Below are 23,082 nucleotides of genomic sequence, written 5' to 3' on the forward strand. Positions count from 1 at the left end.
TCGATTAATTTTTAGATAAGGATCAAAACATGAAATTTTGCTGCCCACATATAGAAACGCCATTAATTCTGCTCCAGCCCGCCTGTAGCACTGTAGGAGGATGTTCTCATACGACCGTATCTATCTGGAGATGTTGTTCATGACACGGCAACGAGAGTTTCTGGGCCGATGAGAGGAATCTTCTATTATATAACTATAACAAAACAGGCAAACAATCCATTAGGTTCGTCCACATATGCTAATATTATTTACATCATTTGATCAAAATAATAATAACTAAGATTTAACGGTTTTTACGTAACATAAAAACATGTACGTATGGAGCAACATATAGAACTTCCACGTCACTAGGTCACGTGTATGTGCATATGCAGAACAACATAAGGCACATGGACCACCAGTTTTGCTATCAAAAAACTAGTCCTATGAAAAAAGAGAAAGGACATATAAGGAATCTAATATATATTTCCGTGAAAGAGACAGCAACATTGTACAATTACGTAGATAAGACCTTCAGCCGTACAAATTCTACTTATTACCCGCAAAAGAAAAAATAAGTCAAATCCTGAGCCGTAGGCCCTGTTTGGTTCAGCTTTTATCGACGGATTCCGCTGCCGTGCAGCAGAATCTCAACCAAAGGGCAAACCTAGCAGAATCCGATTCCAGAAATCCGCTGCCAAAATCTGAACCAAAAGCGGAAGCAGCCCAGGACGTGCTTTCCAAAATTTGATTTTGGTACGGGCCAAAATCTAAAAAAGTTGTATCAGCTGGTTTGCCAAATGACCTACATCTTTTTCACATCAAATTTTCCACAGCTATTTTTTCACAGCGGATTTTTCACAGCTGCTTTTATAAATCCACAGCCGAACCAAACATGGCCGTAGTATACATAGCGAGGTCAAATTCTACTATCCGCAAAAGAAAAGAAAATAGTCGAGTCCTACCGTATGAGTTGGACAAGCATACTTGGGCTTCCAGCTTCCGAAGCAAAAGCCAAGCCCGTGATCTTCTGATGCTTCAGGTGATCTTGCACTAGTAGAAAACAGGGCTTTGATTCAGGCCGGGTCAGCCCATTAGTCCCGGTTCAGTCCAGGTTCATGAGGCCAGGGGCCTGCCGGGCCTCGTGGGGGCATTGGTCCCGGTTCGTCTGCCCCCGTGGTCCCGGTTGGTGGGACGAACCGGGATCAATGGGCCTCGCTCCTGGCCCACCACCATTGGTCCCGGTTGGTGGCTTGAACCGGGACGAAAGGGTGTCCTTTAGTCCCGGTTCCAGCCATGAATCGGGACCAATGTGATACCTATATATACCCCTCGCCGGCGAGCAAAGCACTCCACACTGCTCTGTTTTTTCTGGCCGGCGAGGGGAGGGCTTTGTGGTGCTCTAGCTCACCTCCTATGCACATGAGGTGTTAGATGGAATGCCCGAGCCACACTACTTAAGCTTTCTCCTCTACAAGCTCCATTTTCCTTAATATTTGTCTAGATTTAATGGTCCGTCACGCCCCGTCTCCGTCTTCACGCCGTCGATCGCCCGCGCCGATCTCGTCGCCGGCACCACCGTGGTGAGCCTCTTGTTCATATCTTCTTTCTGAAAGGAAAAAATTCTTACTTGTATGTTTAGATAGATACTTGTATAACTTTCTTACTTTTATTATTGCTTCTTATTATATAGTGCGATGGTTTTGGTATCCGCCCCCGTCGGCCCTCGTCCTGTCTATGATTTGGATGTGGTATATATTATCTTTTATAACTATTTGGTTCATTTATTGCTTATGACAATTATGCCGACCAACGTGACATAGATTTTATTTATCTAGGAGGTATGTGAACCGGAAATTCCAACCGACCCTATTGTCGAGAGGTTAAATTTAGTTGAAGAAGAAAACAATTACTTGAAGGAAAAAATAAAAAAAAGTTGAGGAGGAGAAGATGATATTGAAGTTGCATGTTGCGGATGTCGTCGATGATCACAAGATCAAGATGGATGCAATGCACTTGAAGATTAGAAAGATTAGAAAATATGCTATTCATACGGAGGCTTGGTATCATTATGCCGTTGGATCAATTGTTACCTTGGTTGCAATTATGATCGCATTTGTTTTCGCATTGAAATGTTTTATTAGATGCTCTGGAGAGCTATATGTTGTTCAATGAGAACTATGTATGTACTTTGGTTTTAATGTGATGATTAACTTCTATTAATTTGGTCACTAAATTATCTATTCATGATGTTTTGTAATGGTTTTTGACACACTTAATTATATATAATGCACATAGATGAACCGGCAATGGATGTACGGTGACAGACACACCTCCGAGTACATTAAGGGCGTGCATAATTTTCTCGAAGTGGCTGAGGCAAACAAGCAGAATGGTTTTATGTGTTGTCCATGCCTATATGTGGGAATACGAAGTCTTACTATGACTCGAAAACCCTTCACACCCACCTGCTTTATAAGGCTTTCATGCCACACTATAATGTTTGGACCAAGCACGGAGAAATAGGGGTTATGATGGAAGACAGAAGAAGAAGAGGACGACGACAACTATGTGCCCCCTAAATACGGTGATGCTGCAATGGGGGAAGCTGTTGAAGATCAAGAGGAACCAGACGATGTGCCCGATGATGATCTCCGCCGGGTCATTGTTGATGCAAGGAGACAATGCGAAAGTGAAAAAGAGAAGCTGAAGTTCGATCGCATGTTAGAGGATCACAAAAAAAGTTTGTACCCCAATTGCGAAGATGGCAACACAAAGCTCAGTACCGTACTAGAATTGCTGCAGTGGAAGGCAGAGAATGGTGTGCGTGACAAAGGATTCGAGAAGCTACTGAAAATATTGAAGAAGAAGCTTCCAAAGGATAACGAATTGCCCGACAGTACGTATGCAACAAAGAAGGTTGTATGCCCTCTAGGATTGGAGGTGCAGAAGATACATGCATGCCCTAATGACTGCATCCTGTACCGCGGTGCATACGAGGATTTGAACGCATGCCCGGTATGCGGTGCATTGCGGTATAAGATCAGACGAGATGACTCTGGTGATGTTGACGGCGAGCGCCCTAGGAAGAGGGTTCCTGCCAAGGTGATGTGGTATGCTCTTATAATACGACGGTTGAAACGCTTGTTCAGGAACAAAGAGCATGCCAAGTTGATGTGATGGCATAGAGGGGACCGTAAGAAAGACGGAAAGTTGAGAGCACCCGCTGATGGGTCGCAGTGGAGAAAAATCGTGAGAAAGTACTGGGAGGAGTTTGCAGGTGACGCAAGGAACGTATGGTTTGGTTTAAACGCGGATGGCATTAATCCTTTTGGGGAGCAGTGCAGCAATCACATCACCTGGGCCGTGACTTTATGTATCTATAACCTTCCTCCTTGGTTGTGCATGAAGCGAAAGTTCATTCTGATGTCAGTTCTCATTCAAGGCCCTAAGCAACCCGACAATGACATTGATGTGTACCTAAGGCCATTAGTTGAAGAACTTTTACAACTGTGGATTGAAAATGGTGTACGTGTGTGGAATGAGCACAAACGGGAGGAATTGACCTGCATGCGTTGTTGTTTGTCACCATCAATGATTGGCCTACTCTCAGTAACCTTTCAGGACAGACAAACAAGGTATACCACACATGCACGCACTGTTTAGATGACACCGAAAGTATATACCTAGACAAATGCAGGAAGAATGTGTTCCTAGGGCATCATCGATTCCTTCCGACCAACGATCAATGTCGAAAGAAAGGCAAGCATTTCAAAGGCAAGGCACATCACCGGAAGAAGCCCGCCATGCGTATCGGTGATCACGTACTTGCTATGGTCAATGATTTAAAAGTAATCTTCTGACAGGGTCCCGACGGACTATCTGTTCCGAATGACGCTGAGGGACGCGCACCCATGTGGAAGAAGAAACCTATATTTTGGGACCTACCCTACTGGAAAGACCTAGAGGTCCGCTCTTCAATCAACGTGATGCATGTGACGAAGAACCTTTGCGTGAACCTGCTAGGCTTCTTGGGCGTGTATGGGAAGACAAAAGATACACCGGAGGCACGGGAGGACCTGCAACGTTTGCACGAAAAAGATGGCATGCCTCCAAAGCAGTATGAAGGTCGTGCCAGCTACGCTCTTACCAAAAAAGAGAAGGAAATCTTCTTTGAATGCCTGCTTAGTATGAAGGTCCGGTCTGACTACTCGTCGAATATAAAGGGAATGATAAATACAGCAGAGAAAAAGTTCCAGAACCTAAAGTCTCATGACTGTCACGTGATTATGACGCAACTGCTTCCGGTTGCATTGAGGGTGCTTCTACCGGAAAACATTTGATTAGCCATTGTGAAGCTATGTTCATTCCTCAATGCAATCTCTCAGAAGGTGATCGATCCAAAAATCCTACCAAGGTTAAGGAGTGATGTGGCGCAATGTCTTGTCAGTTTCGAGCTGGTGTTCCTACCATCCTTCTTCAATATCATGACGCACGTCCTAGTTCATCTAGTCTACGAGATTGTCGTTCTGGGCCCTGTATTTATGTTCCCCTTGTTGGGGAACATAGTAATTTCAAAAAAAATCCTACGCACACGCAAGATCATGGCGATGTATAGCAATGAGAGGGGAGAGTGTTGTCCACGTACCCTTGTAGACCGAAAGCGGAAGCTTTAGCACAACACGGTTGATGTAGTCGTACATCTTCCTGATCCAACCGATCAAGTACCGAACGTACGGCACCTCCGAGTTCAGCACACGTTCAGCTCGATGACGTCCCACAAACTCCGATCTAGCAGAGCTTTACGGGAGAGTTCCGTCAGCATGAAGGCGTGATGACGGTGTTGATGATGCTACTGACGCAAGGCTTCGCCTAAGCACCGCTATGATATTACCGACATGGAATATGGTGGAGGGGGGCACCGCACACGGCTAAGAGATCAAGAGATCAATTGTTGTGTCTAGGGTGCCCCCCTGCCCCCGTATATAAAGGAGCAAGGGGGAAGGTGCGGCCGGCCAAGAGGAGGCGCGCCAGGTGGAGTAGCACTCCCTCCCTTCCTTATTGGATTAGGAGAAAGGGGGAAAGAGGAGGGAGAGAGGAAGGAAAGGGGTGGCGCCACCCCCTCTCCTTGTCCTATTCGGACTAGGGGGGAGGAGCGCGCGACCCTGCCCTGGCCACCTCTCCTCTTCTCCACTAAGGCCCTGTTGGGGAACGTTGCAGAAAATAAAAAAATTCTACGGTTTCACCAAGATCCATCTATGAGTTCATCTAAGCAAGGAGTGATAGGAGTGCATCTACATACCCTTGTAGATCGCGAGCGGAAGCGTTCAAGAGAACGGGGATGATGGAGTCGTACTCGCCGTGATCCAAATCACTGATGACCAAGTGCTGAACGGACAACACCTCCGCGTTCAACACACGTACGGAGCGGATGACGTCTCCTCCTTCTTGATACAGCAAGGGGGAAGGAGAGGTTGAGGAAGAAGGCTCCAGCAGCAGCACGACAGCGTGGTGGTGGTGGAGATGCAGTACTCCGGCAGGGCTTCGCCAAGCAACTGCGGGAGGAGGAAGAAGTGTAGCAGGGGAAGGGAGGCGCCAAGACTCAGGGTGCGGCTGCCCTCCCTCCCCCTCCTTTATATAGGCCCCCAGGGGGCGCCGGCCCTGGAGATGGGAATCTCCCAAGGGGGCGGCGGCCAGGGGGGTGGAGTGCCCCCCAAGGCAAGTGGTGCGCCCCCCACCCTAGGGTTTCCAACCCTAGGCGCAGGAGGGGGCCCGAGGGGGCGTACCAGCCCACTAGGGGCTGGTTCTCCTCCCACTTCAGCCCAAGGGGCCCTCCGGGATAGGTGGCCCCACCCGATGGACCCCCGGGACCCTTCCGGTGGTCCCGGTACAATACCGGGTGCCCCCGAAACTTTCCCGATGGCCGAAACAGCACTTCCTATATATAAATCTTCATCTCCGGACTATTCCGGAACTCCTCGTGACGTCCGAGATCTCATCCGGGACTCCGAACAACATTAGGTAATCACATACAAGTCTTCCTAATAACCCTAGCGTCACCGAACCTTAAGTGTGTAGACCCTACGGGTTCGGGAATCATGCAGACATGGCCGAGACAGCGCTCCGGCCAATAACCAACAACGGGATCTGGATACCCATGTTGGCTCCCACATGTTCCATGATGATTTCATCGGATGAACCACGATGTCGAGGATTCAATCAACCCCGTATACAATTCCCTTTGTCAATCGGTACGTTACTTGCCCGAGACTCGATCGTCGGTATCCCAATACCTCGTTCAGTCTCGTTACCGGCAAGTCACTTTACTCGTACCGTAATGCATGATCCCGTGACCAAACACTTGGTCACTTTGAGCTCATTATGATGATGCATTACCGAGTGGGCCCAGAGATACCTCTCCGTCATACGGAGTGACAAATCCCAGTCTCGATCCGTGTCAACCCAACAAACACTTTCAGAGATACCTGTAGTGCACCTTTATAGTCACCCAGTTACGTTGTGACGTTTGGTACACCCAAAGCACTCCTACGGTATCCGGGAGTTACACGATCCCATGGTCTAAGGAAAAGATACTTGACATTGGAAAAGCTCTAGCAAAACGAACTACACGATCTTGTGCTATGCTTAGGATTGGGTCTTGTCCATCACATCATTCTCCTAATGATGTGATCCCGTTATCAACGACATCTAATGTCCATAGTCAGGAAACCATGACTATCTGTTGATCAACGAGCTAGTCAACTAGAGGCTTACTAGGGACATATTATGGTCTATGTATTCACACGTGTATTACGATTTCCTGATAATACAGTTATAGCATGAATAAAGACAATTATCATGAACAAGAAAATATAATAATAATCTTTTATTATTGCCTCTAGGGCATATTTCCAACAGTCTCCCACTTGCACTAGAGTCAATAATCTAGCTACATTGTTATGAATCGAACACCCATAGAGTTCTGGTGTTGATCATGTTTTGCTCGCGAAAGAGGTTTAGTCAACGGATCTGTGACATTCAGATCTGTATGTACTTTGCAAATATCTATGTCTCCATCTTGAACATTTTCACGGATGGAGTTGAAACGACGCTTGATGTGCCTGGTCTTCTTGTGAAACCTGGGCTCCTTGGCATGGGCAATAGCTCCAGTGTTGTCACAGAAGAGTTTGATCGGCCCCGACGCATTGGGTATGACTCCTAGGTCGGTGATGAACTCCTTCACCCAAATTGCTTCATGCGCTGCCTCCGAGGCTGCCATGTACTCCGCTTCACATGTAGATCCCGCCACGATACTCTGCTTGCAGCTGCACCAGCTTACTGTGCCACCATTCAACATATACACATATCCGGTTTGTGACTTAGAGTCATCCAGATCTGTGTGGAAGCTAGCGTCGATGTAACCCTTTACGACGAGCTCTTTGTCGCCTCCATAAACGAGAAACATGTCCTTTGTCCTTTTCAGGTACTTCAGGATATTCTTGACCGCTGTCCAGTGTTCCTTGCCGGGATTACTTTGGTACCTTCCTACCAAACTTACAACAAGGTTTACACAGCATGGCATACATAATAGATCCTATGGCTGAACCATAGGGGATGACACTCATCTCTTCTTTATCTTTTGCCGTGGTCGGGCATTGAGCCGAGCTCAATCTCACACCTTGCAATACAGGCAAGAACCCTTTCTTGGACTGATCCATTTTGAACTTCTTCAAAATCTTATCAAGGTATGTGCTTTGTGAAAGACCTATGAGGCGTCTCGATCTATCCCTATAGATCTTGATGCCTAATATGTAAGCAGCTTCTCCAAGGTCCTTCATTGAAAAACACTTATTCAAGTAGGCCTTACTACTGTCCAAAAGTTCTATATCATTTCCCATCACGAGTATGTCATCTACATATAATATGAGAAATGCTACAGAGCTCCCACTCACTTTCTTGTAAACGCAGGCTTCTCCATAAGTCTGCATAAACCCAAACGCTTTGATCATCTCATCAAAGCGAATGTTCCAACTCCGAGATGCTTGCACCAGCCCATAAATGGATCGTTGGAGCTTGCATACTTTGTTAGCATTCTTAGGATCGACAAAACCTTCCGGCTGCATCATATACAGTTCTTCCTTAAGATGTCCGTTAAGGAATGCCGTTTTGACGTCCATCTGCCATATCTCATAATCATAGTATGCGGCAATTGCTAACATGATTCGGACGGACTTCAGCTTTGCTACGGGAGAGAATGTCTCATCGTAGTCAACCCCTTGAACTTGCTGATAACCCTTAGCGACAAGTCGAGCTTTATAGATGGTAACATTACCATCCGCGTCTGTCTTCTTCTTAAAGATCCATTTGTTTTCTATCGCTCACCGATCATCGGGCAAGTCTGTCAAAGTCCATACTTTGTTTTCATACATGGATTCTATCTCGCATTGCATGGCTTCAAGCCATTTGTTGGAATCTGGGCCCGCCATCGCTTCTTCATAGTTCGAAGGTTCACCGTTGTCTAACAACATTATTTCCAGGACAGGGTTGTCGTACCACTCTGGTGCGGAACGTGTCCTTGTGGACCTACGAAGTTCAGTAGCAACTTGATCCGAAGTACCTTGATCATCATCATTAATTTCCTCTCTAGTCGGTGTAGGCACCACAAGAACATTTTCCTGAGCTGCACTACTTTCCTGTTCAAGAGGTAGTACTTCATCGAGTTCTACTTTCCTCCCATTTACTTCTTTCGAGAGAAACTCTTTTTCCAGAAAGGATCCGTTCTTGGCAACAAAGATCTTTCCCTCGGATCTTAAGTAGAAGGTATACCCAATGGTTTCCTTAGGGTATCCTATGAAGACGCATTTTTCGACTTGGGTTCGAGCTTTTCAGGTTGAAGTTTCTTGACATAAGCATCGCATCCCCAAACTTTTAGAAAAGACAGCTTAGGTTTCTTCCCAAACCATAATTCATACGGTGTCGTATCAACGGATTTAGACGGAGCCCTATTTAAAGTGAATGTAGCTGTCTCTAGAGCATATCCCCAAAATGATAGCGGTAAATCGGTAAGAGACATCATAGACCGCACCATATCCAATAGAGTGCGATTACGATGTTCGGACACACCGTTACGCTGAGGTGTTCCAGGCAGCGTGAGTTGTGAAATGATTCCACATTTCCTTAAGTGCGTACCAAATTCGTGACTTAAATATTCTCCTCGAGGAACTTTATCTTTCGGTCACGTTGATTCTCTACCTCATTCTGAAATTCCTTAAACTTTTCGAAGGTCTCAGACTTGTGTTTCATTAAGTAGACATACCCATATCTACTCAAGTCATCAGTGAGAGTGAGAACATAACGATATCCTCCGCGGGCCTCAATGCTCATTGGACCGCACACATCAGTATGTATGATTTCCAACAAGTTGGTTGCTCGCTCCATTGTTCCGGAGAACGGAGTCTTGGTCATCTTGCCCATGAGGCATGGCTCGCATGTGTCAAACAATTCATAATCTAGAGACTCTAAAAGTCCATCAGCATGGAGCTTCTTCATGCGCTTGACACCAATGTGACCAAGGCAGCAGTGCCACAAGTATGTGGGACTATCGTTATCAAGTTTACATCTTTTGGTATTTACACTATGAATATGTGTAACATTACGCTCGAGATTCATTAAGAATAAACCATTGACCATCGGGGCATGACCATAAAACATATCTCTCATATAAATAGAACAACCATTATTCTCGGATTTAAATGAGTAGCCATCTTGTATCAAACGAGATCCAGATACAATGTTCATGCTCAAACTTGGCACTAAATAACAATTATTGAGGTTTAAAACTAATCTCGTAGGTAAATGTAGAGGTAGCGTGCCGACGGCGATCACATCGACCTTGGAACCATTCCCGACGCGCATCGTCACCTCGTCCTTCGCCAGTCTCCGCTTATTCCGCAACTCCTGCTGTGAGTTACAAATATGAACAACGGCACCGGTATCAAATACCCAGGAATTACCACGATTACTGGTAAGGTACACATCAATTACATGTATATCACATATACCTTTAGTGTTGCCGGCCTTCTTGTCCGCTAAGTATTTGGGGCAGTTCCGCTTCCAGTGACCCTTCCCCTTGCAATGAAAGCACTCAGTCTCAGGCTTGGGTCTATTCTTTGACTTCTTCCCGGCAACTGGCTTACTGGGCGCGGCAACATCCTTGCCGTCCTTCTTGAAGTTCTTCTTACCCTTGCCTTCTCGAACTTGGTGGTTTTATTGACCATCAACACTTGATGTTCTTTCTTGATTTCTACCTCTGCCAACTTCAGCATTGAAAATACTTCAGGAATAGTTTTCACCATCCCCTGCATATTGTAGTTCATCACAAAGCTCTTGTAGCTTGGTGGGAGCGACTGATGGACTCTGTCAATGACCGCCTCGTCCGGGAGGTTAATGTCCAGCTGGGACAGGCAGTTGTGTAACCCAGACATTTTGAGTATGTGCTCACTGACAGAACTATTTTCCTCCATCTTACAACTATAGAACTTGTCGGATACTTCATATCTCTCGACCCAGGCATGAGCTTGGAAAACCATTTTCAGCTCCTCGAACATCTCATATGCTCCGTGTTGCTCAAAACGCTTTTGGAGCCCCGGTTCTAGACTGTAAAGCATGCCGCACTGAACGAGGGAGTAATCATCAGCACGTGGCTGCCAAGCGTTCATAACGTCTTGGTTCTCTGGGATGGGTGCTTCACCTAGCGGTCCATCTAGGACATATGCTTTCTTGGCAGCAATGAGGATGATCCTCAGGTTCCGGACCCAGTCCGTATAGTTGCTGCCATCATCTTTCAGGTTGGTTTTCTCTAGGAACGCGTTGAAGTTCATGTTGACATGAGCGTTGGCCATTTGATCTACAAGACATATTTGCAAAGGTTTTAGACTAAGTTCATGATAATTAAGTTCATCTAATCAAATTATTTCAATGAACTCCCACTCAGATTAGTCATCCCTCTAGTCATCTAAGTGTTACACGATCCGAGTCGACTAGGCCGTGTCCGATCATCACGTGAGACGGACTAGTCATCATCGGTGAACATCTCCATGTTGATCGTATCTTCCATACGACTCATGTTCGACCTTTCGGTCTCTGTGTTCCGAGGCCATGTCTGTACATGCTAGGCTCGTCAAGTTAACCCTAAGTGTTTTTGCATGTGTAAAACTGTCTTACACCCGTTGTATGCGAACGTAAGAATCTATCACACCCGATCATCACGTGGTGCTTCGAAACGATGAACTTTAGCAACGGCGCACAGTTAGGGGAGAACACTTTCTTGAAATTTTTATAAGGGATCATCTTATTTACTACTGTCGTTCTAAGTAAACAAGATGCATAAACATAATAAACATCACATGCAATTATATAGTAGTGACATGATATGGCCAATATCATATAGCTCCTTTGATCTCCATCTTCGGGGCTCCATGATCATCTTCGTCACCGGCATGACACCATGATCTCCATCATCATGATCCCCATCATCGTGTCTTCATGAAGTTGTCACGCCAACGACTACTTCTACTTCTATGGCTAACGCGTTTAGCAATAAAGTAAAGTAATTTACATGGCGTTCTTCAATGACACGCAGGTCATACAAAAAATAAAGACAACTCCTATGGCTCCTGCCGGTTGTCATACTCATCGACATGCAAGTCGTGATTCCTATTACAAGAACATGATCTCATACATCACAATATATCATTCATCATTCATCACAACTTTTGGCCATATCACATCACAAGGCAATCGCTGCAAAAACAAGTTAGACGTCCTCTAATTATATTTGCATCTTTTACGTGGCTGCAATAGGGTTCTAGCAAGAACGTTTTCTTACCTACGATAAAGCCACAACGTGATTTGTCAACTTCTATTTACCCTTCATAAGGATCCTTTTCGTCGAATCCGCTCTAACTAAAGTGGGAGAGACAGACACCCACTAGCCACCTTATGCAACTAGTGCATGTCAGTCGGTGGAACCTGTCTCACGTAAGCGTACATGTAAGGTCGGTCCGGGCCGCTTCATCCCACAATACCGCTGAAGTAAAATAAGACTAGTAGCGGCAAGAAAGTTGACAACATCTACGCCCACAACAAATTTGTGTTCTACTCGTGCAATAGAGAACTACACATAGACCTAGCTCTGATACCACTATTGGGGAACGTTGCAGAAAATAAAAAAAATTCTACGGTTTCACCAAGATCCATCTATGAGTTCATCTAAGCAACGAGTGATAGGAGTGCATCTACATACCCTTGTAGATCGCGAGCGGAAGCGTTCAAGAGAACGGGGATGATGGAGTCGTACTCGCCGTGATCCAAATCACCGATGACCAAATGCTGAACGGACAGCACCTCCGTGTTCAACACACGTACGGAGCGGATGATGTCTCCTCCTTCTTGATCCAGCAAGGGGGAAGGAGAGGTTGAGGAAGAAGGCTCTAGCAGCAGCACGACGGCGTGGTGGTGGTGGAGATGTAGTACTCCGGCAGGGCTTCGCCAAGCAACTGCGGGAGGAGGAAGAAGTGTAGCAGGGGGAGGGAGGCGCCAAGACTCAGGGTGCGGCGGCCCTCCCTCCCCCCTCCTTTATATAGGCCCCCAGGGGGGCGCCGTCCCTGGAGATGGGAATCTCCCAAGGGGGCGGCAGCCAGGGGGGTGGAGTGCCCCCCAAGGCAAGTGGTGCGCCCCCCCCTAGGGTTTCCAACCCTAGGCGCAGGGGGCCCCAAGGGGGGCGCACCAGCCCACTAGGGGCTGGTTCCCCTCCCACTTCAGCCCACGGGGCCCTCCGGGATAGGTGGCCCCACCCGGTGGACCCCCGGGACCCTTCCGGTGGTCCCGGTACAATACTGGGTGACCCCGAAACTTTCCCGATGGCCGAAACAGCACTTCCTATATATAAATCTTCATCTCCGGACTATTCCGGAACTCCTCTTGACGTCCGGGATCTCATCCGGGACTCCGAACAACATTCGGTAATCACATACAAGTCTTCCTAATAACCCTAGCATCACCGAACCTTAAGTGTGTAGACCCTACGGGTTCGGGAATCATGCAGACATGACCGAGACAGCTCTCCGGCCAATAACCAACAACGGGATCTGGATACCCATGTTGGCTCCCACATGTTCCACGATGATTTCATCGGATGAACCACGATGTCGAGGATTCAATCAACCCCGTATACAATTCCCTTTGTCAATCGGTACGTTACTTGCCCGAGACTCGATCGTCGGTATCCCAATACCTCGTTCAGTCTCGTTACCGGCAAGTCACTTTACTCGTACCGTAATGCATGATCCCGTGACCAAACACTTGGTCACTTTGAGCTCATTATGATGATGCATTACCGAGTGGGCCCAGAGATACCTCTCCGTCATACGGAGTGACAAATCCCAGTCTCGATCCGTGTCAACCCAACAGACACTTTCGGAGATACCTGTAGTGCACCTTTATAGTCACCCAGTTACGTTGTGACATTTGGTACACCCAAAGCACTCCTACGGTATCCGGGAGTTACACGATCTCATGGTCTAAGGAAAAGATACTTGACATTGGAAAAGCTCTAGCAAAACGAACTACACGATCTTGTGCTATGCTTAGGATTGGGTCTTGTCCATCACATCATTCTCCTAATGATGTGATCCCGTTATCAACGACATCTAATGTCCATAGTCAGGAAACCATGACTATCTGTTGATCAACGAGCTAGTCAACTAGAGGCTTACTAGGGACATATTATGGTCTATGTATTCACACGTGTATTACGATTTCCTGATAATACAGTTATAGCATGAATAAAGATAATTATCATGAACAAGGAAATATAATAATAATCTTTTATTATTGCCTCTAGGGCATATTTCCAACAGGCCCACTATGGCCCATTAAGCCCCCGAGGGGTTCCGGTAACCTCCCAGTACTCCGGTAAAATCCCGATTTCACCCGGAACACTTCCGATATCCAAATATAGGCTTCCAATATATCAATCTCCATGTCTCGACCATTTCGAGACTCCTCGTCATGTCCGTGATCACATCAGGGATACCGAACAACCTTCGGTACATCAAAACTCATAAACTCATAATGTAACCGTCATTGAAACTTTAAGCGTGCGGACCCTATGGGTTCGAGAACTATTTAGACATGACCGAGACACGTGTCCGGTCAATAACCAATAGCGGAACCTGGATGATCATATTGGCTCCTACATATTCTACGAAGATCTTTATCGGTCAAACCGCATAACAACATACGTTGTTCCCTTTGTCATCGGTATGTTACTTGCCCGAGATTCGATCGTCGGTATCTCAATACCTAGTTCAATCTCGTTACCGGCAAGTCTCTTTACTCGTTATGTAATGCATCATCTCGTAACTAACTCATTAGTCACATTGCTTGCAAGCCTTATAGTGATGTGCATTACTAAGAGGTCCCAGAGATACCTCTCCGACAATCGGAGTGACAAATCCTAATCTCGAAATACGCCAACTCAACAAGTACCTTCGAAGACACATGTAGAGATCCTTTATAATCACCCAGTTTCATTGTGACGTTTGGTAGCACACAAAGTGTTCCTCCGGTAAACGGGAGTTGCATAACCTCATAGTTGTAGGAACATGTATAAGTCATGTAGAAAGCAATAGCTACATACTAAACGATCAAGTGCTAAGCTAACGAAATGGGTCAAGTCAATCACATCATTCTCCTAATGATGTGATCCCGTTAATCACATGATAACTCATGTCTATGGTTAGGAAACATAACCATCTTTGATTAATGAGCTAGTCAAGTAGAGGCATACTAGTGACATTATGTTTGTCTATGTATTCACACATGTATTATGTTTCCGGTTAATAGAATTCTAGCATGAATAATAAACATTTATCATGATATAAGGAAATAAATAATAACTTTATTATTGCTTCGAGGGCATATTTCCTTCAGCCTCCCACTTGCACCAGAGTCAATAATCTAGATTACACAGTAATGATTCTTACACCCATGGAGCCTTGGTGCTGATCATGTTTTTCTAGTGGAAGAGGCTTAGTCAACAGGTCTGCAATATTCAAATCCATATGTATCTTGCAAATCTCTATGTGTCCCCCCTGGACTTGGTCCCGGATGGAATTGAAGCGTCTTTTGATGTGCTTGGTCCTCTTGTGAAATCTGTATTCCTTTGCCAAGGAAATTGCACCAGTATTGTCACAGAAGATCTTCATTGGTCCTGATGCACTAGGTATGACACCTAGATCGGATATGAACTCCTTCATCGAGACTCCTTCGTTTGCTGCTTCCGAAGCAGCTATGTACTCCGCTTCGCATGTAGATCCCGCCACGACGCTTTGTTTAGAACTGCACCAACTGACAGCTCCACCGTTCAATATAAACACGTATCCGGTTTGCGATTTAGAATCGTCCGGATCTGTATCAAAGCTTGCATCGACGTAACCATTTACGACTAGCTCTTTGTCACCTCCATAAATGAGAAACATGTCCTTAGTCATTTTCAGGTATTTCAGGATATTCTTGACCGTTGTCCAGTGACCCACTCCTGGATTACTTTGGTACCTCCCTGCTAAACTTATTGCTAAGCATACATCAGGTCTGGTACACAGCACTACATACAAGATAGAGCCTATGGCTGAAGCATAGGGAACATCTTTCATTTTCTCTCTATCTTCTGCTGTGGTCGGGCATTGAGTCTGAATCAACTTCACACCTTATAATATAGGCAAGAACCCTTTCTTTGCTTGATCCATTTTGAACTTTTTCAAAAAACTTTATCAACGTATATGCTTTGTGAAAGTCCAATTAAGCGTCTTGATCTATGTCTATAGATCTTGATGCCTAATATGTAAGCAGCTTCACCGAGGTCTTTCATTGGAATTTTTTATTCAAGTATCCTTTTATGCTCTCCAGAAATTCTATATCATTTCCAATTAATAATATGTCGTCTACATATAATATCAGAAATGCTACAGAGCTCCCACTCACTTTCTTGCAAATACAGGCTTCTCCAAAAGTCTGTATAAAACCATATGCTTTGATCATATTATCAAAGTGTTTATTCCAACTCCGAGAGGCTTGCACCAGTCCATAAATAGATCGCTGGAGCTTGCACACTTTGTTAGCACCTTTTGGATCGACAAAACCTTCTGGTTGCATCATATACAACTCTTCTTCCAGAAATCCATTCAGGTATGCAGTTTTGACATCCATTTGCCATATTTCATAATCATAAAATGCGGCAATTGCTAACATGATTCGGACAGAATTAAGCATCGCTACGGGTGAGAAAGTCTCATCATAGTCAACTCCTTGAACTTGTCGAAAACATTTTGCAACAAGTCGAGCTTTGTAGACAGTTACATTACCATAAGCGTCAGTCTTCTTCTTGAAGATCAATTTATTCTCGATGGCTTGTCGATCATCGGGCAAGTCAACCAAAGTCCATACTTTGTTCTCATACATGGATCCCATCTCAGATTTCATGGCCTCAAGCCATTTTGCGGAATCTGGGCTCATCATCGCTTCCTCATAGTTCGTAGGTTTGCCATGGTCAAGTAACATGACCTCCAGAATAGGATTACCGTACCACTCTGGTGCGGATCTTACTCTGGTTGACCTACGAGGTTCGGTAGTAACTTGATCTGAAGTTTCATGCTCAATATCATTAGCTTCCTCACTGATTGGTGTAGTTGTCACATGAAATGGTTTCTGTGATGAACTACTTTCCAATAAGGGAGCAGGTACAGTTACCTCATCAAGTTCTACTTTCCTCCCACTCACTTCTTTCGAGAGAAACTCCTTCTCTAGAAAGGATCCGAATTTAGCAACAAAAGTCTTGCCTTCAGATCTGTGATAGAAGGTGTACCCAATAGTCTCTTTTGGGTATCCTATGAAGACACATTTCTCTGATTTGGGTTTGAGCTTATCTGGTTGAATTTTCTTCACATAAGCATCGCAGCCCCAAACTTTAAGAAACGACAACTTTGGTTTCTTGCCAAACCACAGTTCATAAGGCGTCGTCTCAACGGATTTTGATGGTGCCCTATTTAACGTGAATGCGGTCGTCTCTAAAGCATAACCCCAAAATGATAGCGGTAAATCAGTAAGAGACATCATAGATCGCACCATATCTAGTAAAGTATGACTACGACGTTCGGACACACCATTACGTTGTGGTGTTCCGGGTGGCGTGAGTTGCGAAACTATTCCGCATTGTTTCAAATATAAACCAAACTCGTAACTCAAATATTCTACTACACGATCAGATCATACAAACTTTATTTTCTTGTTACGATGATTTTCAACTTCACTCTGAAATTCTTTGAACTTTTCAAATGTTTCAGACTTGTGTTTCATTAAGTAGATATACCCATATCTGCTTAAATCATCTGTGAAGGTGAGAAAATAACGATACCCGCCGCGAGCCTCAATGTTCATTGGACCACATACGTCGGCATGTATGATTTCCAATAAATCTGTTGCGCGCTCCATAGTTCCGGAGAATGGCATTTTAGTCATCTTGCCCATGAGGCACGGTTCGCAAGTACCAAGTGATTCATAATCAAGTGATTCCAGAAGTCCGTCAGTATGGAGTTTCTTCATGCGCTTTACACCAATATGACCCAAACGGAAGTGCCACAAATAAGTTGCACTATCATTATCAACTCTGCATCTTTTGGCTTCAACATTATGAATATGTGTATCACTACTATCGAGATTTAATAAAAATAGACCACTCTTCAAGGGTGCATGACCATAAAAGATATTACTCATATAAATAGAACAACCATTATTCTATGATTTAAATGTATAACCGTCTCGCATCAAACAAGATCCAGATATAATGTTCATGCTCAACGCAAGAGCATCTATAGTCGGGCGCCTCAAACCCGTCTCAAACACCGGTGCGGCCAGTCTCGTTAGTGATGGCCACAAAAAAGCAACCCAGACAGACGCCTCAAACGTCCGAATTGACCTGCACCCCTCATATCCAGCCCAAATGTGGGGGGGGGGCATAAATGGGCACGACCACTACGTCGGACTGACGATGGGATCCCACAAAAATTACTTCGAAACCCGGTGTTTGAAGCTCGTCTCCTCTGATGGACCAATGGCGCCGCTCCGACGAGGTCGCGTAGTGCGTAGCCTAACTATTTAAGCCGGGCAGCGACACCGAAACCCTACCCGTCCGTCGCCGTCGCCACTTTCCACTCGCCATTAGCCACCAGTAGTAGTGGTTAGGAGCTACTCATATCTAACGCAGGAGCGCTGGCTGCAACTCCTTGAGCAGATCCGGGTTAGGAGGGTACCCATATCTCACGCTGGAGCACCAGTTGCAGCTCCTTGAGTAGACTTGGGTTAGGAGCTACCAATATCTAACGCGGGAGCGTTGGCTGCAGCTCCGCGAGCAGATCCTGGTAAGGCGTGAAGCCCGGATCACCACAGGGCTCCCTCCGGATGCGTTGGATCCGGAGGAGGACTTGGAGGTGGTGGTGGTGGAGGAGGAGGGGGTCGACAAGGAGGAGGAGGAGGAGCCGGAGGAGTATGTGGGGGACACGGATCTGCAGGCGATCCTCAATTCCTTCCAGTCAGAATCGGAGGTGGAGGACAGACGTCGTCAGCGTCAGGAGGCAGATCACGCAGGAGAAGTCGAGGACATGCTTGCGTATATGGATGACGAGGAGGAGGAGGCCCAGAGACCTCCTACGGGCCCATCCACCCGGCGCCCGGCACCGACGTCGTGGACATCTCCGACGACGAAGCGTAGTGGCTAGCGTTGCGTAGTACTTAGGTTTATTTTGCATAATTTGCATTGATCTAGGGGATAAAATTTGAGAGACTCGGATGCATAGCACCAAGTTTGAGGCATGGGCACTGTCTGCGGACATGGTCGGTCGCGTCTGCGGTCGTTTGAGGGGTCGGATATGCCAAGTCCGTTTGTAGAAGCTCTAAATGGTTCGACACGCCAACTCCAACGGACTACCCCAAACGGACACTCGTATTGTCCGGATTCTGTCTGTTTGGGTAGCTCAAAGGGGGCGTTGTCCAGCCGTTTGTATGTTTTGCGCTGGCAGTGCGCCCAACCGGCGGACACATTTGGTCTGGCCGTCTGAATTTTTTGCCAAAAAAAATGAAAACTGAAATTAGGACCCGCGGCCATAGTTCATGCCGGTCAGAGCGCCAGCGGCTGGCAATCATGTCAGCCTACGAAAAATATCACCCACGGTTCATGCCGGCACACTAGCCAGCGTGCAAAAAACGGGCATAGTCTCGCGGCCCTAGTTCATGGCCGGTGTGGGTCGGTTGAACACTAGCAGGAGGAGGGCCTACTGCGCCGCTGCCTATGTGGCCTTGGCGACGAGGGCCTCGTTATCCTCCACAGCGGCCCTATGTTGCGCGACGGTGGTGTCGATGGTGGCATGGACGACGGCTCTCCTCTCCACCGCATTGGCCCTACGGCCTCACCTCTTCGCGAGTTCTCAGGCAAGCTCCGTCGGCATGAGCACCTTCTTGGGCTTCTTCATCTTCGTGGGGCCGGTGGCAGTGGTAGCCGGGATGGCGGAGGTGGCGGCGTCCTTTGGCTCGGTCACCATGGCGGGAGGACGGAAAGGTTTTGGGGGGACAAGGGGGAGGTTGTGCCCGGGCCAGGGAAAGGACAAGGTCGGTGTCACGCATGGCCGCGTCCTATCCGTTTCGACACAAATCCGGCCAAAGATGGGTTGCGGGCGGACAAAAAATAAACGTATCCGTTTGTGTTCGCTCGTTGGACTATTTTTTCTGTCCGTTTCAATCCGATCGGACGAGAGCGGATCAAAAGCAATCGTGCGTTGAAGTTGGCCTAAATGGTGGCTCTGCCTGACACCGTGCGGCCAAGAAGCAACGTTTGCAGTGCAACCCGAAGGATGGAAAATGCACATGAAAGAACATACACGAGACCATCGCTGTAGGACATAATTTGGTCTCTAAGAGCAACTTCAATGGGCCGACCCATATCGTGCGCCGCCGTCGGTTTGGGTCGGTACGGATAAAAGTGAAGGCCCAACACGTCGACCCAAACCCAAATCGTGTCCGCTTCGCGTCCGCGCCGACGCATTTGCGGCCCAAATTTGCGTTCCAAATGCGTCGGCGTGGATGCGAAACGGACGCCACACGCACCTTCTCAGTGTCTGCCGCGTCCTCACCTGGCGGTCGTCCAACTGCCCACGGCCAACCTGGCTAGCTTAATTTATGACCTCGGGCCCACGCGTCAGCGATGGTGGTCGTCCTTTTTTAAGCCGACCGTGCGGCGGGGCCGTCCTCATCCACTTCCCAGTCCACATCCAGCCCACTCTGCTCCCCCGTCGCCGGCAAACCCTAGCCACCACCACCACAGCGAGATGGGGCTCTTCTCCGGCGCCAGCAGCAGCAAGGCCAAGGACAAGGCCCCCGCCGTCCCTTTCCCCGCGGAGTTCCTCCCACCTTCGCCGGCGCCGGCTCACCGGCAGAGGCTGCGCGTGAACGTGCCCGTGCACCAGGCGGAGGGGCACTGGCAGCACCGCGCGCCGCTGCCGTACCCCGACGCCACCCTGTCGCACGACTAGCATCTGGATCCGGAGAGGATCCCAGTGCCGGCAGCGCCGTGGTCGACTAGGGCGCACACGGAGGAGGTGCGTTGCCGGCGGGCTCTACTGACGCCGGAGCAGCGCCGCGACCCCGCCTACGCAACCGACTCGCCCAACTGGGTGAGATGGTTCGCGTTCGAGCACGAGGAGGCGAGGCGACGCGGCGTGCGCGAGGTCGACCGGGAAAGCGAGGAGGACAAGCGGCGCAGGGCGGAGGCGGCAGAGGAAGAGGAGGCTCGGTACGAGGCGGCCATGGCACATGCCATTGCCCTCTCCGTAGCGGGCGACTACGTGGTCCCGCCGATGGCCCCCTTCCCGCTGCCACGTCAAAGCCAAGCCAGAGCCGCAGCCGGAGTCGGAGCCCATCGAGCGCTACTCCTGGACGGGAGTAGTGCGTGAGTGGGTCAGCGCCCCGCCGATCTGGATGGGGGCGACGCCGGCGCAGGAGGCGGCGTACCTCAAGCAATGGCGCCAGCGACGGCTGGCCGAGGAGCGCCGTCACGGCTAGTACGAGGAGATGCTCGAGCGCGACCTTGAGGAGGAGGAGCGCGAGGCCGAGGAGGAGGCACGTCATGTCGCGGCAGCACAGGCGGCCACACAGCCCCCGGCGCCGGCACTGCCCGCAGCGGCACAGCTGCCCCGCGGCCAACATCGCCGCCACCTGGAACACTGCACTCCCCTGGGCCGGCCCTGCACCGACGCTCGACCTCACCAACCCCGAAAACGACGACGACGATGACGCCTAGGGCAGCGCGCCGCCTCGTAGTTTAGGTTGTTTTTAATTTTATTTAATGCTAATGTGTGGACGCATGGACTCTCGCAGGCCAGGCCTTCCTTGCTGGCTTTAATGTTTAATTAAGTTGTTTTTATTTTGAATATGCATGTACTGTTTTTTTTTTGTCGGCGCCGTCAAAATGGGTCGGGTCAGCGTTGGGCGCATACGCCGACCCAAATGGAAAAGCGGACGTCCGTGTTCGGCTAGCTGATCTAAACGGATAAAAAGCGGACAAAATCGCCGTCTGTTTGGGTCAGCTCGTTAGAGTTGCTCTAAGTTCGCCAACTGAGTCTAAACCCAGTCTCGGTCGTTCCAGATATTCATCGCTCCCACAGCCGGACAGAGTTGCGCGAGCCTAGGACAAGTTGATTTATTTGATTCTTTTCTTCATTATTAAAATAGCAGCGAGCGAGACCTCCGTTCCCCAGAAACTAATTGGACAAAGTACTGATAAAAATGGTTCGACGCCTACACTAAATGGTGGCCGAGAAACAATATCTGCAGAGCAACACGGAGGGCAGAAAATGCAGAGGAAAGAAAATCACACTACTAGTACATGAGAATAGTGTGTGTGATCAATTTCATTTATATTCCAACTTGCAACCAATGAGTCATACATGTCAAACATACACATATCAAGGTTTCGAACAAAAACGCCTTGGCAACCACAACTCTGGTCTCTAAAAGACTGAAACTATCACATCACGGCAACTGCAGCATGACAATGGCATCTAACGCATGGCATTACAGACCGAACCCACCTTTCCAAAGAGAGAAAGATATACAGGCACAGGTGCAACTATTAAGATCATGACAGGAGAGGAGATTGCTCATCCCTCAAACAATCCTCTTATCTTCCCTTCCAGTTGGGCACCAGTATAGTACCTCTTCTTCTGTTTCTTCCCTCCGAACACCAGTCGTTTCAGCGGAAAAGACAGCCCCGAACCTCCGCTTCGATCACACAAGGACACCTCATACGGTGGAACAACGAAATCCACAATCTCCTGCCGCAGTTTGTACCTGAGCTCAGCCGTAACCTTCCATGTCGACTGGCAGTCACAGATGGCACGAAATTCAGCAGCAAACATGTCCAAGTTTAAGCGATGCAGAGGAGCCCAACACTCATCCAAGTAGCACTTCTTGTACAGCTCGACCATTGATGTGAGCCTACTCTCCAATTCTTCAACACCGGCGAAAGAGGCACTTGGAGGCTGCAGCATTTGCAAAACATCATATGTGTTATTCAGGAGGAATATGTATTTCCCACCCTTTTCACCTCGGCGTATCATTTCTGCATCTTTCTTGAGCTTGGCTGCCCAGCAATCGACCATGTGAGAGCAAGGATCAGTGGTGTGATGCACTGGCTCCACCAAATATGTGTTGCAAGAGTAATTCTGCAGGGCTTGTATTAAAAGGTCAGTTGATGGATGGATTGTGAATTCGTCGCTGGGGATGTCCATAACTGCTGCTCCCAGACCATTCACCAACTTGTTCAGGAGACCAGCAACCTCGGCAGATCTGTTCAATGGCAGGTCCATCGCATTGTTAAAAACCATTTGGGATGACTCAAATTGCATAATTCTAGTACTGTTTGTAAAAAATTAGCATAATTCTAGTACTGGTTGTGGGTAGTCATTTCGCCCGCCGGCTAGTCCTCCCGCACCTACT

At 47.7% G+C, this 23,082-nt stretch overlaps 1 protein-coding gene across 1 annotated transcript in view; it reads right to left on the reverse strand.

Annotated features, from left to right (window-relative positions):
- Window positions 1–21,977: 21,977 nt before the first annotated feature.
- Window positions 21,978–23,082, reverse strand: part of LOC119361818 — a 1,968-nt gene continuing 863 nt past the window's right edge. The window contains exon 2 of the mRNA XM_037626961.1: window positions 21,978–22,932. Coding sequence (XP_037482858.1) covers window positions 22,245–22,932 — 688 coding nt within the window. The 3' untranslated portion in view covers window positions 21,978–22,244. The remainder of the gene's footprint in view (window positions 22,933–23,082) is intronic.

This window comes from Triticum dicoccoides, chromosome 2B (genome assembly GCF_002162155.2).
Source record: "Triticum dicoccoides isolate Atlit2015 ecotype Zavitan chromosome 2B, WEW_v2.0, whole genome shotgun sequence".
Classification (NCBI taxonomy): Eukaryota; Viridiplantae; Streptophyta; class Magnoliopsida; order Poales; family Poaceae; genus Triticum; species Triticum dicoccoides.